Source organism: Mytilus trossulus, chromosome 9, assembly GCF_036588685.1.
Source record: "Mytilus trossulus isolate FHL-02 chromosome 9, PNRI_Mtr1.1.1.hap1, whole genome shotgun sequence".
NCBI lineage: Eukaryota > Metazoa > Mollusca > Bivalvia > Mytilida > Mytilidae > Mytilus > Mytilus trossulus.
In genome coordinates this window covers 57,091,290-57,105,997 of record NC_086381.1, presented here as the reverse complement: position 1 = coordinate 57,105,997, position 14,708 = coordinate 57,091,290, and the positions used below count along the sequence as shown (strand labels likewise).

Below are 14,708 nucleotides of genomic sequence, written 5' to 3'. Positions count from 1 at the left end.
TACGCCAGACGCGCGTTTCGTCTACACAAGACTCATCAGTGACGATCAGATCAAAATATTTATAAGCCAAACAAGTACAGAGTTGAAAGGCATTTATTTAATTTTACAATTCTATCATTTAGTTTAACTTTTAATCACATAATGTTGTTTTTTCCTGTATAATCCATACAAAAGTTGTCATTTTATCACAACCTGTAGCTTGAGAAAATGCACGGCGACCTATTAATACACCTTGCAAAGTATGAACAAATTCTATCATTTTTAATTTCGACACCCATAACACATTAAGAGACAATTTTAGAGTATATCATGGTGAATGATAATATTCAATATAGTGGAAAACTAATTGTATATATTGTATATTGATGCATATTTAATCAGGATCACACTAACGACTTGCATACGTGCATGGCTAATGCTGCTTTAGTTTGATATTGTTTGCAACATTCGTTAAAGCTCTTCGAGGATGCATGATTTACAAGCGTGGTAGTGATTGAAACAAACATGTATTTTCGAAAATAAAAGTTTAAATTTATTTTATTTTCACCTGTTCATTTCTCAATCTAAGTAACGTCGTAAGTTTTCGTTGCATGCGTTATAATATTGTACTGCATTTCAGACAAAATCAGGTCGAATGTCGTTTGGAAGGTTGCAACACTCATTAAGAGAAATAAATAGTTTGTTGTGAACAGTTTTTAAAAGGGGGTTTACCTCACTTTACAGAGTTTACCAAAGGTTAGGTTCATTTATTTTGCATTTTACACATAACAATATGTCATTGTCAACAATATCTTTTACGATAATGAGGGTGATGATGAGTGACAGCTTACTGTCCAGCGTCAAATTGATATGCATAATCAGGACGATAACATGCTAATGAAACATGACTATTTACCATGCGTTGTTTTTACCTTTGTATTTATATTTGTATTTCGGGGTTATTTGTTTTTCATTTATTTTTCGGGGCCCTTTTTTTAGCTAACTATGCGGTAAGGGTTTTGCTCACTTTTGAAGGTCGTACGGGGACCTATAGCTGTTAATGTCTGTGTCATTTGGTCTCTTGTAGAGAGTTGTAATATTGGCTATCATACCATATCTTTTTTTCATTCTAAGCTGGATTCTTAACGTGCTCTTCACAATGTAACACTCCTGTGACATGTTATATACCATGTCACCTTTTCAACATCTAATTTTGAGGCAACTATTCGTTGCTTTTATATATTAATGCCAACAGCTTAGCGGAGAAAACAAACACCAATTCAAAAGTCCTTGGTTTGATTCAGCCGGGTTAAGTACTTACGATCACACACTCTCGAAGCGAACAAGCTATTACAAGACAACTCAGGCGGTTTCATGCCTTTTATGTTTACTTAAGAAATAGTTTTGGTAGCCGTAGATTTGTTTTCATTTAACCATAGGTTGGGCATTTATAATCGCTTATTTTAACCCTGAGCGTTAGCAAACCGGATATTAGAGGAAAAGAACAAGGTCGTTTATCATGTATAGATCTACTCTCGAGTTAAATCACGTCATCAAAATACACTTTCGTTGATCTGTTTGATGATGATGATGTGTGGATTTTTTAAGTCCGGCTAACCTGTTGGATATTGCGGACTGAATAACCTATCTTATAGACTGGAGTCTGTTGGTCGGTTTGCCTTCATTTTACTCCGACTGCGTTGGTGTTGCTGGTACGGAGTATTTGGTCGGGCCGCTTGTATGGCTGATTTCATTGCCTCTTTGGATTCCTCATTGATGACTGGCGATGTGTGTGGTGGTGTGCGCAGTAGGTCTGTTTGGTCGATGTCGAACCCATCTTCAAAGTCGATCCTACTGCGCTTGCCTCTGTCATTGGTGGAGGTATAAAATACTAGGCGGTGGCAGGCCTTGTTGGGGTTGTAGGGACTGGTGACAATATCCCTACTGACTACAACCCCAGCTGGTTCCCCCTTGTACTTCGTTGGTGTGAGTACAGGTCCAACAACGCTGTCTCTTGTCTCTGTTTGTGTGGTGGTATGTTTGACTTTGTCAGCAGGTACCTCAGCTGTTTTTGTTGCCTTCCACTGGTCAAAGCGCTTTGCGTCTCTTCTCCTGGTGGAGGGTGGCTTACTCTTCAGGGCCGGCTTGGATTTACTAGAGGGTGCCTCTGGTTCCTTAGCCTTTGTCTTGGTCCACGTGAGCTGTACGGACACCTGGTCAGAACTTGAGGAAAACTTCCAGGCAGGTTCTTTTCCAGTTAGCTTCATGGCTGCTAGTAAGGCATTCAAATCATCTGGAATTTCCATTATGTTTGTCCACGAAGGTTAGTGAGTTGTTTTCAGCTGTGTTCAGTACGAATACTTCGACGCGATCTGTTTGAAAGGAGTAGGTCCGGTAAGGACGGATTTTGGCCTCAAATTTCAAGTTCATCTCACGAAAGTTTTTGAACACTTTTTAAACACTTAAGTGTCTATTTCATTTGATTCAATTAATTTATGTGAAAGATTTTAACTAATTTAGTCATTAAAAACGATCCAATTTAAGCTCAAATATGAAAAATCTACCAAGTATGCCGAAAAATGTAACTTTTCAAATGGTTTTTGTCAAAAATAAAAGTGGCCGCATCCGTGTTCATCCTCAACCTTTATATATGTTATGTATTATCATCCAATACAACTTACATTTCAATATAAAGGATGAACACGAATGTGGCCACTTTCGTTTTACACGGAAACCGTCTCAAATTTAACTAAAATGCTAGAATTGTGAAGATTTCAATAATTTAGCATGCCTTAATAGTGCTAGTTCTCGATATATGTGCATTGTTTTGTTAAAAATAGCACATATTTGTGTAGCAGAATCATTCTATTGTTCAATAAGTAACTAAAAGTTTACATTTGAACCATTTTGTAAAACTGCTATATTTTGGGGCCAAAAAGGGGTCTTATTGGACCTACTCCTTTGTTGCACCTTTTCACCGGAATATTGGTATATTAATGTGCATAATCCAGTTCTTATAAATTGTTGACCCTGTTCTTAATAACTTAAGTCAGGGTCTGTTGTTTTACTTTTTACGACTTGTGTTGGTGTCTTAAGGAGATACCAATGTCAATGTTATTATCAAGGATACCACATACATGTTTGTTTCATAAAAATATTCATAATAACACATGTTATAAGTGTCCTAGTTGTTTGTCCTCATCTGACAGGTCACTTTACAACTTACAATTACATGTCGCATCATATATATGCAGCACAGTTTTCGTATACCGTTGATGAGAATATTTCTCTTCTTTAAACAAATTGAAAGAAAAAAAATATATATATAGAAAAAAAAAGAAAATTAAAAGGAAAATCATAGTTTTTGAAATATAAAACAGTCATTATATCGATTCTAACATGGGAAGCAGCACATTGTCGGTTTTATTTAATTCCGATGGACCAATACTTAAAATGTAGCATGGCCTTTTATACCATAATTCAAGTATTGTGATTGGATTAATTCCATAATCCACGGGTAATTATGCAGATTTTTTTTTTGAAATTATTAAAAAAAATGTGTTTGCATTTCTTATACACGAACATCCTTTTTTATTGTATTTTACATTTATGATATATACGTTGTACGTTTACGTCATTGACAATGATTGATGAGTTAAACTGCATATGTGCATACTTTGTCAAATATAAGGAAGACATTAAAACATGTTTTGTATAAGCAACGACTGATTATAGTGGACGTGAAGGACAATAACATTAAACAATCTAAACGTTGATATATTGATTAAAATAATATAGTACACTATATCTAATTATATGGTGTTTCATTGTATTTGACAGGTGAATTTATCATGTTTACGATAACCACACTTTGTCATTTTCATCTTTATATATGTTCAAATACTGGTTTTCACCTACCTGTTTGATATATAAATACACATGTTTAACTTCAAACATGTGACTGTGTATTATGCTATATCGCTATAATTTTAAAACATTTCAATTTTAAAAGGCATCTTTAACTGCAAAAATTAATTTAACTAAGTAGCATACACATCACGTCATAAGGAAATATGAATGTTCGCAGTACAATAATATTATGGGTCGGTTAATAAGCCAGTTTCCGTGGAAGGACGTACAACCACAAACAAGATTCTCTAATTAATTACCGTACAAAATGTGTCGAAATTTTGTATAATAGGTGAAAAACAACAGAAATATATTTCGTCAAGAAACTTCCATACCGTAAGTTACCTTTTTTTAAAATCTTTTGCATGAAGATTCCTTTTATCGTAACACTCTGCTAGATCTTACAATATTTCTATTGTCTCGTTATTATATCACTGATGAGTTTCAAAGTTAAAATAAAGACTACGTATATTTCGACCATGAAAACGTACAAATTAAATATATAAAACGATTCTACAGTTCAACTACTTTTTTTCGTTAGTTAAAACTATTTCATTCTGAAAAAATCAGATGCTTACGTTTGACACCGGAACATACTGGTATATGCGAAAGGCTTGATCAACAATTTGCAAAATTTAAGTTAAACAGAATGCGATTTTTGAACATAAAATAGCTACCATTATTTAATTTAGACAGTAATGATTAACATTATAACGGAATTACACATCAATTACTCGAATCGATATCAAACGATATCCAATTCTTTCTCGTTATACATGTAGATAATTATGTTATACATCATAAGCAACTCAACGGTTGTGCTAAAAATAGCACAATGTTCTTCCCCATTTTGGAACTTCTACGTTCAATACAGGTTATTGTCTGTGTTATGTACATGTATAGTACTCTTCATGTAATTCAGATCTGATATGTTTTTATAGAAAATTGTATGTTATTAAAAAGCACAGGTAAAATAACATATGCAAAGGAGTTTGAACCTGGATTAAATAAACTGGAAACGGACGTATACAAAAAACTGTCTTAAGTGAGTAAAAGAGTCTTGATGGTGATCATCTCCTGTTGTTTTTTTCTATAGTCGGGTTGTTTTCTCTTTGATACATTCCCCATTTCCATTCTCAATTTTATTAAAGGATGAACAATTGTAGTTTTATATTGTATTATCTTTTAACACAAAAAAAATGACTTTCATTTACTTATAACAAGTATTAATTTTACTCAAATTAAGAAAAAAACCAAGTAAAAATATTTGTCAAAAATTGAGTAATTGCTAGTTATGCCAAGTTATTGTAAGTAATTACCTAGTAATTACATTTAAGTTATTTTTCAGTGTATCTTAAGTATTTTTTTTAATAAATACTTAAGTAATTTCTTCCCTATATACTAAGTTATTCTTTTTGTTTTAGTAAGGAATTCATGTAATACTCATTAAGTATTTCTTTTAATTATAGTTAGTAATTCTTTAAATAAAAGTAAGTGATTCTTTAAGTAAAAGTAAGCAATTCTTTTTATAAAAGTAAGCATTTTTTTTATAAAAGTAAGTATTTCTTTTTATTAAAGTAAGTAATTCTTTTAATACACATTAAGTATCTCTTTTAATGAAAGTACGTTATTATTTTAATGAAAGTACGTTATTATTTTAATGAAAGTAAGTAATTCTTTTAATATTTAAGTATTTCTTTTAGTACTCTTAGTAATTCGTGTATCACTTGTAAGCCATTCTTTTACTTAATGCAAGTACTTTCAGGAAATACTATTACTTGAAACAGTAAATTTATTTGTAGGTTTTGGGTAATTCTTTTACATATAAATTGTATATATTTATAATATATTTACAGATTAAAATATATTTTTTTATAATAAATGCATATAATTTGAAAAAGTAAAATACCTTTTTAAAGAATGATCATATAACATATACCTTGTTATGATTCATTTCTATTCTTGTTTGTTGTAAGTTAACATGGGCTACCTCCCCAGCAACTCTTTGTGCTTCATTTTCATTTAATTGAAATAGTACACAAATAGTAGCCAGAAACATGAATACCCACAAAGTGTCCTTTGTGTAAGGTTCTCCTTTCCTTTCATGCTTGTCAATCGTGCAAGTATTTGAACAAACGCAGTATACTTTTGTAGACGATATACGATTTGGGTAAAAAAAACAATTGAAACGTCTAGTTGAAATTAGAAAAAAACACATTTATGTTTATATAATATAACTATTGATTCCTTAAAACTAATAATACTGAAGAAATATATTGCACAATCTATATTTGTAGCAGTCTGTACCATTTAAAACAGAAGCATGCAGGTTTCTATTTGTTTAATCGTCTGTCTAGTGTTGATGTCCGTTGAAGGTAGGAAAATGCTATAACACCATCCTTATCATGTTCATCAGACCATTTAAGTATCTTCGCTACACTGTTTATAAAAAGAAGCGCTTAAAAGACTGTACAAAATTGATAGTATGAACATAAAGGAACTTAAAAAGCAAAAAAAAAATAAAAAAGATTAAGGGTCAACGTGGTTGTTTTCGAAATTATTTTCTCCAGATTTTTCATAAATTTAACATTGGCACCTTTTCCTTTTAAACAGCTATGAAAAATAACAAGAGTGATATACAATTTTGAAATGTGTCTTGTTGAACTATATGTTACAATTTTATGGAAAAAAGGAGGGATTAACTTGCAAAAATTTGTAGTAGCACTATATTGACTAAACAAAAGGATTCCAAATATCTGTCAAAAACTCACAAACACGAGACGCGAACATTCTTAAGTGGTCATTTCTAATGTTTCATCATATCACAACTAGATAAAGAAAACAATGATAACACATGATCAATAGTAAGACCTATACAACTGTTAATGCATTTACATGCATTGAAAGAAATAACAAAAAAAAACTTTTATGTGTAACCGAAACTTTTATCAATCAGAATTCATTTTAAATTAAAATAACCGACAAATAACCATTATAACAAAAAAAACCAGAAAAACATACTTTGGTTGTAATGGCGAGGCTTTTTGTGTTTGGCAAGTGAAAGCTGCATACATCAATTTGTGTACAATCCATGAAAATATTTTAGTAGATTCTTCCCTAAAGTAGGAATGTACCATTTGAAATGTGTAGGTTTAGGTCGGGAAATAATTATACCTGTTACTGTTTCCTTTCAGTTAGTCAGGCAAATGAGATAACTCCGGAAGGATATGGGCTAAGTCAAAAGTGAGTTGAAATTTAAAACATGTTTACACCAATTCATATGACTTCCACCACAGCATACAGTAAATTGATTCCAAAAAGGCTCAACGTATCATAACGGTGCTTAAAAATAAAACACGGAAAGCTAATTAAAAAAAGACGCAAGGTTTCTTTCTGAGTAATCTAACAGTCGCAGAGGGCTAGTACACAGCAGGTGACAATTAGTGTACAAATAACTTGCCTCTCATTATAGAATTGCAATCAAAACATGCCAAATGCTTTAAGTGGAGATACATCATCCCCATCAGCAACATATTACATTTTGCAGATAGCTCAATAACTTTAGTTTATTTTAGTATCGAACATGGCCTTAAAATAAAATTTTACTTTATTTAAAAAATTAGATTTAAAAAATGTATTTCTATTAGGTATTTTATGTATTATCTCATACTTACTTCAAAAACATTGACTTTTAATTTAAATGTATACCTTCTAGTCTACAAAAGTGTAATCCTATTTGTACTGCAATCCTGTCATCAAATGTGTTATTGGTACAATTTCACAAAGGACAATTCGAATAAAAATATGTAGGGTTTTGCACAAATAATGCAAATACTTTTGCGTTTACTATACATTTCTTTGTGGATTTTTTTATATCATAATACTTATACTATCGACATACATGATTTCCGGCTAAAACTTAGCTTTAATATTTCAACCGTCCAAAACACAACAAGAAGGCCTACATGGGAATGTATCATTGTACTAATTAAACTGTTAAACATACACACGTGTTCATTAATTCTTGGATGGATTGATATAAACAAAATTTAAGTCATTTTTTATCTACATAATTATTCGAAAAAAAATACACTATTTTTTTAAAAAATTTTTTAAGTCTTATGAAAAGAGCTGTACCATGTGGGGTAGAATTTTGCACATCTTATAAACCATGTTGTAATGGTAACGCCTGTCGTGGAGGAAGATGCAACAATTGTGCTGGACAAATTTGTAAAAATACACGTGAATGCTGTCTAGACCACGTTTGTTCTTACAAAATTTGTATGCGCCGGAAGACCAATGGTGGACCAACTCATCCAGTTTGAGAAAATCACCTGTCATTTAACTTTTAAATGCAAAGCTTAATGAAAGAAACATAAATCACTTAAATATAACTATTAACTTTGTGTTTTTCTTTAAAACGTTGTAATGCACTCTGAATAATACAAACTTAATCCACTATTCGCCAAATGTAATCTTTTTATCACACTTTAGTTTTCACTACTGTCAACATAAACAACTGTATCATATGTATGTTGTTGCAACCTGTGCGTTATTTAATAAAATTATATTTTTTACACTTACTTAAAACAGTTTAAAAAATTATCTCCTTGAAAAACAATTTACTAGTTTTCATATGTATCTCCTAATAATACAAAAATATCCATTTAGTACAGGTCAAATTAAAATTGGAACCAAACAATGATTTACGACCTTCAAGCAGACATTGATCTTTCAATAAAACATGTAAAACAGAATGCGTGAATTACACTCGGGCTATTCCGACATTTTGTGGATTTTAGAGACATCTAGAAGAGAGGGTTAATATACACATACAAAAATACTAACAGACAAACAACAGTACACAAAACACAACATAGAAAAACAATTGCTAAATAATAAATATTCCTCCAAAAAACTGAACGAAGGAATGATATCAGGTGCTACGAAAGAGTAAATATGACATGCTCGAAAATAGGCACCGGTGATGTTGCTCATGCAAGTACAAATTACGATAGGTCACGTTGAAATATGACTTTACTAAACATGTTATATGCATATGCATACCGTTTTATGTTTACAAATGACAACGTATATGTGCACATTGTGATAAATACAATACCATCCCCATGTCTTTGATGTGTCACAGATTTCTATAGAATTATCATCGAATGTAAACTTACATTAAAACATGATCGGTGACAAGTGTACAGCAGGAACTTCTAATTTGACATGATTACATGATAATAGCTTTTGGTTCGTGTTGTTCTTTATTCAATTTCCTATTGTTAGTTCTAACTGTAGTTTGTACTTTGGTTGATTTTTGTTTTGTTTGTGCGAAAGTTACTCAAATGAATACAAAATTTCAGCGTTTTGTTTATACTATTCCAGTGCGCCTTCGTACTCAAATTTTGATTTTTATTAAAAAAGAAAAAGCGTTGATATATTAATGTTTTGGTTTTCAGAATAATAAAAAATAACTTAAAATTAGTGTGATTCAAAAGCTATAAATGATAAAGACTTTTTTGTTTTCTATTTATCTTGTTAATCTTATGGATCGGATTATGTAAAGTGCAAAAAATATATATAAAAATGTAGTATTTTATCAATTGATAAATATGGGTCCTTGACATACGTTTATTTGGTAAGGAGCAAACTACACTCACAGTTTGATTTCTATTATTACCGGTGCAATCGGACTTGTCCGTGTCGAATCCTGATCAGAACTCTTGCAACCAGTTAACTTCATTAGAAAATATTAAGGTGCTATTTTTTCGGCAGTAATAAAATTCCAAGGACAGCGTTTTGCTTTGTATAATAACTTTAATTTTGTCATAAAACTGAGAAGTTCATATACCTGTCAAAAGTAAATTTTGATTTGTCAAAATATCTAAAAAAAAAAATTAATGTACATGTATCAGATAAAATAGGTTCATTAATGAAAACCCACTTTTTAGCATTATAAGTATAATCCTACAAACTGTTTATTTGTACTGTATATGCAATATATTTTATTCTCAAACAAACAAAAGATAGCGTGTGAAAAGATGTAATTTACCTTAAACTTTCAACATCATTTAAAAAACAGACATAAGTATCATCTTAATCTGACATTTTACACATTGGTGTTTCAGACTTAAAAGTGCTTTAGTCAGCAATATGACAGTTGTTATCAAATAGTTCGTTTCTATGAGGTGTGTTGGCGTTTGTTTTTGTTGCACTTCAGTGCTTTCCTCTTATAGTTGATGTGTTTCCTTTGGTTTGGTTTGTAATCCTGATTTGTTTTCTCTCAATCGATATATGACTTTTGAACACCAGTATACAACTGTTTATTTACATTGTCAAAAATGTACCCCATGTTTTACCATAGAACTCGGGTGACGTCACTCGTCTTCAATGATTTTTAAAATATAATGTGTTAACCAAAGATTTAATAACATAGGCGACTATGCAGAGTTTTTGTATTATCTTGAAATATAGGTTTCAAATATTTGTTAGCCTCTAAGAAAAAGCTGATGTTGTCACTAGTAAAAAATGTGACAAAGCGCGTAACATATGTTTTCTTTGTAAACAACAATACATCAACAAATTAATTACAAAAATAGGTTTTGAAACTCAACATATGCCTCAATAACCGTTACTGAAAAAAGAAAAAATAACTGGATTTTAAAACAAGTGGACTTAGGGGCGATGGAAATTAAGTCAAGACAAAAACAGAATAAAAAAATCTTCCAGAATACATATAATCAAAGTGTGTTTAAAACATTTTCGTACCATTCCCTTAATGGCATATTGGTAATACTGTTGGAAGTTAAACATGGTGCTAACAGTGCACATATGAAATCATGTATATTTTATATCAGAGGTAAATTTCTTATCGAAAATGAAATAAAGAGGTATGCGTAGATTTTCAATATATATGCCCATATATATATATATATTTATGGTTTTAATTTCTTCAGAATACTTAAGACAGATTTCAATCATTTAAAGGATATCTCTACTGGTGTTAAGGACTTTAATTCAATTTTACTAAACATTTCTCCACTAAAAGAGTCCACTGTTCTGGTTTCTATTCATATGAAGGACATTACATTATTATTTGTATGTATTGAAAACAAAGCTGTCTGCGGATTATGTATAGTACAAAATATACATATAAAAATGTAGTATTTTATCAATTGATAAATACGGGTCCTTGACATACGTTTATTTGGTAAGGAGCAAACTACACTCACAGTTTGATTTCTATTATTACCGGTTCAATCGGACTTGTCCGTGTCGAATCCTGATCAGAACTGTTGCAACTAGTTAACTTCATTAGAAAATATATAGGTGCTATTTTTTCGGCAGTAATAAAATTCCAAGGACAGCGTTTTGCTTTGTATAATAACTTTAATTTTGTCATAAAACTGAGAAGTTCATATACCTGTCAAAAGTAAATTTTGATTTGTCAAAATATCTAAAAAAAATGTACATTTATCAGATAAAATATGTTCATTAATGAAAACACTTTTTAGCATTATAAGTATAATCCTTCACACTGTTTTTTTGTTCTGTATATACAATAAATTATATTCTCATACAAACAAAAAACAGCCTGTGAAAAGATGTAATTTACCTTAAACTTTCAACATCATTTATAAAACAGACATAAGTATCATTTTAATCTTGTTAAAAATATTTGATTACAACTTATTTTCGAAAGTGTCAAAGACATATTGATGATGATATCAGTTTAACTAAACCTGGCAAGAATTGTATACATGCGAGTTCTAACAAGACCGGACGGTCGGACGCCCAGTATTGTTATGTCTCCTGCAACGCGTTTAGCTAAGTATACTAGTAATCAGAAATCAAAAACACAAGGCTGTAGACTCAACTTCCTGGAAAGAAGAATCGCGTCAGTTCCTTAATAATACAAAAGTGCCGCTGTAATGGGGTCCGTTTTTGATATGTCAAATATAAGATTGATTGGGAAAATATGAATATATAAGAATTGGTGAACAAAAAATCTAACTATAGTGTCGGATTCTGGGGGAGTATACATGTTCTTAAAAAAAAAAAATCTGCATCAATAGGTTATTTTTTTTTTACATCAACATCATATGATCCAACCCTGGCTACGCCACTGCTAGTAGTGAGTACTAGCATAATAGTCAAAGATATAAAACATGTATTATATATGGCTCTGATATTAACGTTAACGTGATCTGGAAAAATATATAAGGGTCCGATTATTTGAATTATATTACCTGATAAAGGCATCTCGATCACTTTTGACAAAATATAATTGCACGAATTTTTAATCAATCGCTGACCTTTAATTCTTGAAGTGACTTGTGACTGTTATAAACATGCAGACATTTCTATGCATTTTGGTTTCAGTTTAAGTTTACAATGAACACACTATAGTTATACATTTTCCTTTTAAATATCAAATAGACAATCACCTTTCGGACAGACTTGTTTTTTCTTTCTATTCGTAAAATTATCATTCGTTCATTAAGAGACATAAATTACAAGTTATATATGTCTCTGGTTTATTATATTTGAACACTTCACAAATGCTTCAAAATACTATAAGCCTGTATTGGGGTAATAACTAAGCACAAAAAAAGGGACGAGTTCCAACTATATGTCCCCATTCAAATGCATTGATCGTCTTAAAAGTTTATGATTCGACGGTTTTCTCCAACAATATGGTTTGATAAATTTCTTTCGAAGTTCATTATACTTTTCACATACTAAAATAAAATGATATTCATCTTCAATTACTTGTTTATCACACATATTACAAAATCTCGGATATCTCTCAATATTATAAAATCGCCAAGTTTCTATATTCAAACAGTGAGCAGATATATGCGGTATTTACAAATGAATGTTTTAAAATTATAATGTACAGCATGATCTAAATAAAATTGTTGGGGTCAAATACACCTATGCAACATACATTTAGGCGAGTCTTCAAACAAATATTCATTTCACTATTTAAGCCACCGTTTAATCTATCTTTGAATACAACTAAAAACAAATTCACATTTTTTTACACCCTGATGTAACCGTATTTTTAAAGCGTTGTCATCCGTATCAATAAATTGTTTATTAAAATTGAAGTGCATGAGTATTATTAACGTCTAGGATAAGTGTGAGATTTCTCTGTTGATGGGAATAAACAAAATTTAGCTGAATTTGTATTATTCAAATAAATGAAAAGGCAATCTAGTGTGTGTTTGAAATGATATTGTTGGAATGGATTTATAGCATGAAAAATGTGTTACCGATTTTACGTTGAATTGAACTGCGAATATGAAAATAATATATTTGTGAAATCACATTTTACAAGATGACATATTTTGTAAGTACTTTAACCTTTTATTCTAATTATAGTATCTTTGAAATGCATTTTATAGCTGACTATGTGGTATGGGCTTGCTCATTGTTGACGGCCGTACGGTGACATATAGTTGTTAATGTCTGTGTAATTTTGGTCTCATTCGCATTCATACCACATCTTCTCTTTTATATTTATATAGCTATATTTCTTACAACTGTCATGTGTTCATGATCCAGGCTCGTGTCGCTGAAAGAGGTCTCCTTTCAAGTTTGAAAATAGGTGGAGAGGTCGGGAAAACTACCAGAAATATATATGATAAATAAATCAGTAAAGTTCCCACTACTTTTTTGTTAAACTGTCTTGCTGTTCTCGAGTGTGTTTTAATCAAAGAATTTTCTCTCTATTGACACAATGGTATATAAATTCATCATATATACCAGGATTGATGTTTTAAAATTAAATAAACGGTACTGCATTCACTGATGTTTGAAAAATTAAAAAATAAACAATGTATTTGTTACATGTTATTGGCATTAAATTGTATAATTTGAAGATCATATTCCGTAATGTTATGACCTGAATTCTATTTGATGTCTATAAATGAAAAAAATAAATCTAATTCCAATGTCTTTTTCAATAATGTATTGAAAAAAAAGATAGAGAACTAAAGTTAAAGTAAATTCTGTATGAGATTGAGGACGAAAACACTTCTTTTTAAAATGCTCTTACTATAATTTTTAAAGAAAAAAAAATATTTTGACTCAACGAAAATCAATTTGAAGTGGAAAAACACTGCTAAAGATGACATGCTTAAACTTAGAATATTACTCAACCCATATCTCACAGTCAAATTAACAAGTGAAACTGCGCGAGCTACTGCTCATTGATGATACCCCCGCCCCAAGTGGATAATGCTAATAATGTAAAAAAATGCAAGAGTTCGGTAAACAGGAAGTTGTCGAGTGATGTATCTGAAAACGCATCACACGGTATAGCTGACTTATATAAATTCTGAAACCAAATTTCAGAAATCCTTGTATTGTAGTTCCTGAGAAAAATGTGACGAAAATTTTCAACTTGGCTATCATGTGTAAAATCATACAAGTGTTCGGTAAACAGGAAGTTGTCAAGTGATCAATCTGAAAACGCATCAAACGATATAGCTGACTTCGATAAACCCTGAAACCGAATTTCAGAAATCCTTGTATTGTAGTTCCTGAGAAAAATGTGACGACAAATATTCATGGGACGGACGGACTGACTACCAAGTGACGTACTGACAGACTGACGGACTGACGGACTGACGGAAGGACAGACAGAGGTAAAACAGTATACCCCCTTTTTTGAAAGCTGGGGTATAAAAAAACTTTTCTTAATAAGAGTCATTAGAACTGAGAAAGGGAGACCCAAAACAATAATTTCAACTGCTACATTTTGTATTTCAATATTGTACTGTATATTTTTGTACATATGTTATGTT

General features: G+C 31.1%; 2 protein-coding genes across 2 annotated transcripts in view; both read left to right on the top strand.

Moving 5' to 3' along the window:
* Positions 1 to 14,708, top strand: part of LOC134683151 (keratin-associated protein 4-3-like) — a 50,626-nt gene that overhangs the window by 31,286 nt on the left and 4,632 nt on the right. The window lies entirely within an intron of this gene.
* Positions 3,465 to 8,471, top strand: LOC134684036 (uncharacterized). The gene is made up of 4 exons (XM_063543329.1): positions 3,465 to 3,496; positions 6,186 to 6,263; positions 7,083 to 7,131; positions 8,006 to 8,471. Exons 2-4 carry the CDS (start codon positions 6,212 to 6,214, stop codon positions 8,211 to 8,213), a joined length of 309 nt encoding a protein of 102 aa, XP_063399399.1. The 5' UTR covers positions 3,465 to 3,496; positions 6,186 to 6,211; the 3' UTR covers positions 8,214 to 8,471.

Coding starts and splice junctions, on each gene's coding strand:
- LOC134684036 (XM_063543329.1), top strand. CDS start 6,212: ATGCAGGTTTCTATTTGTTTAATCGTCTGTCTAGTGTTGATGTCCGTT. Junction 6,264..7,082: donor AGTGTTGATGTCCGTTGAAG/GTAGGAAAATGC, acceptor GTTTCCTTTCAG/TTAGTCAGGCAAATGAGATA. Junction 7,132..8,005: donor GGATATGGGCTAAGTCAAAA/GTGAGTTGAAAT, acceptor AAATTTTTTAAG/TCTTATGAAAAGAGCTGTAC.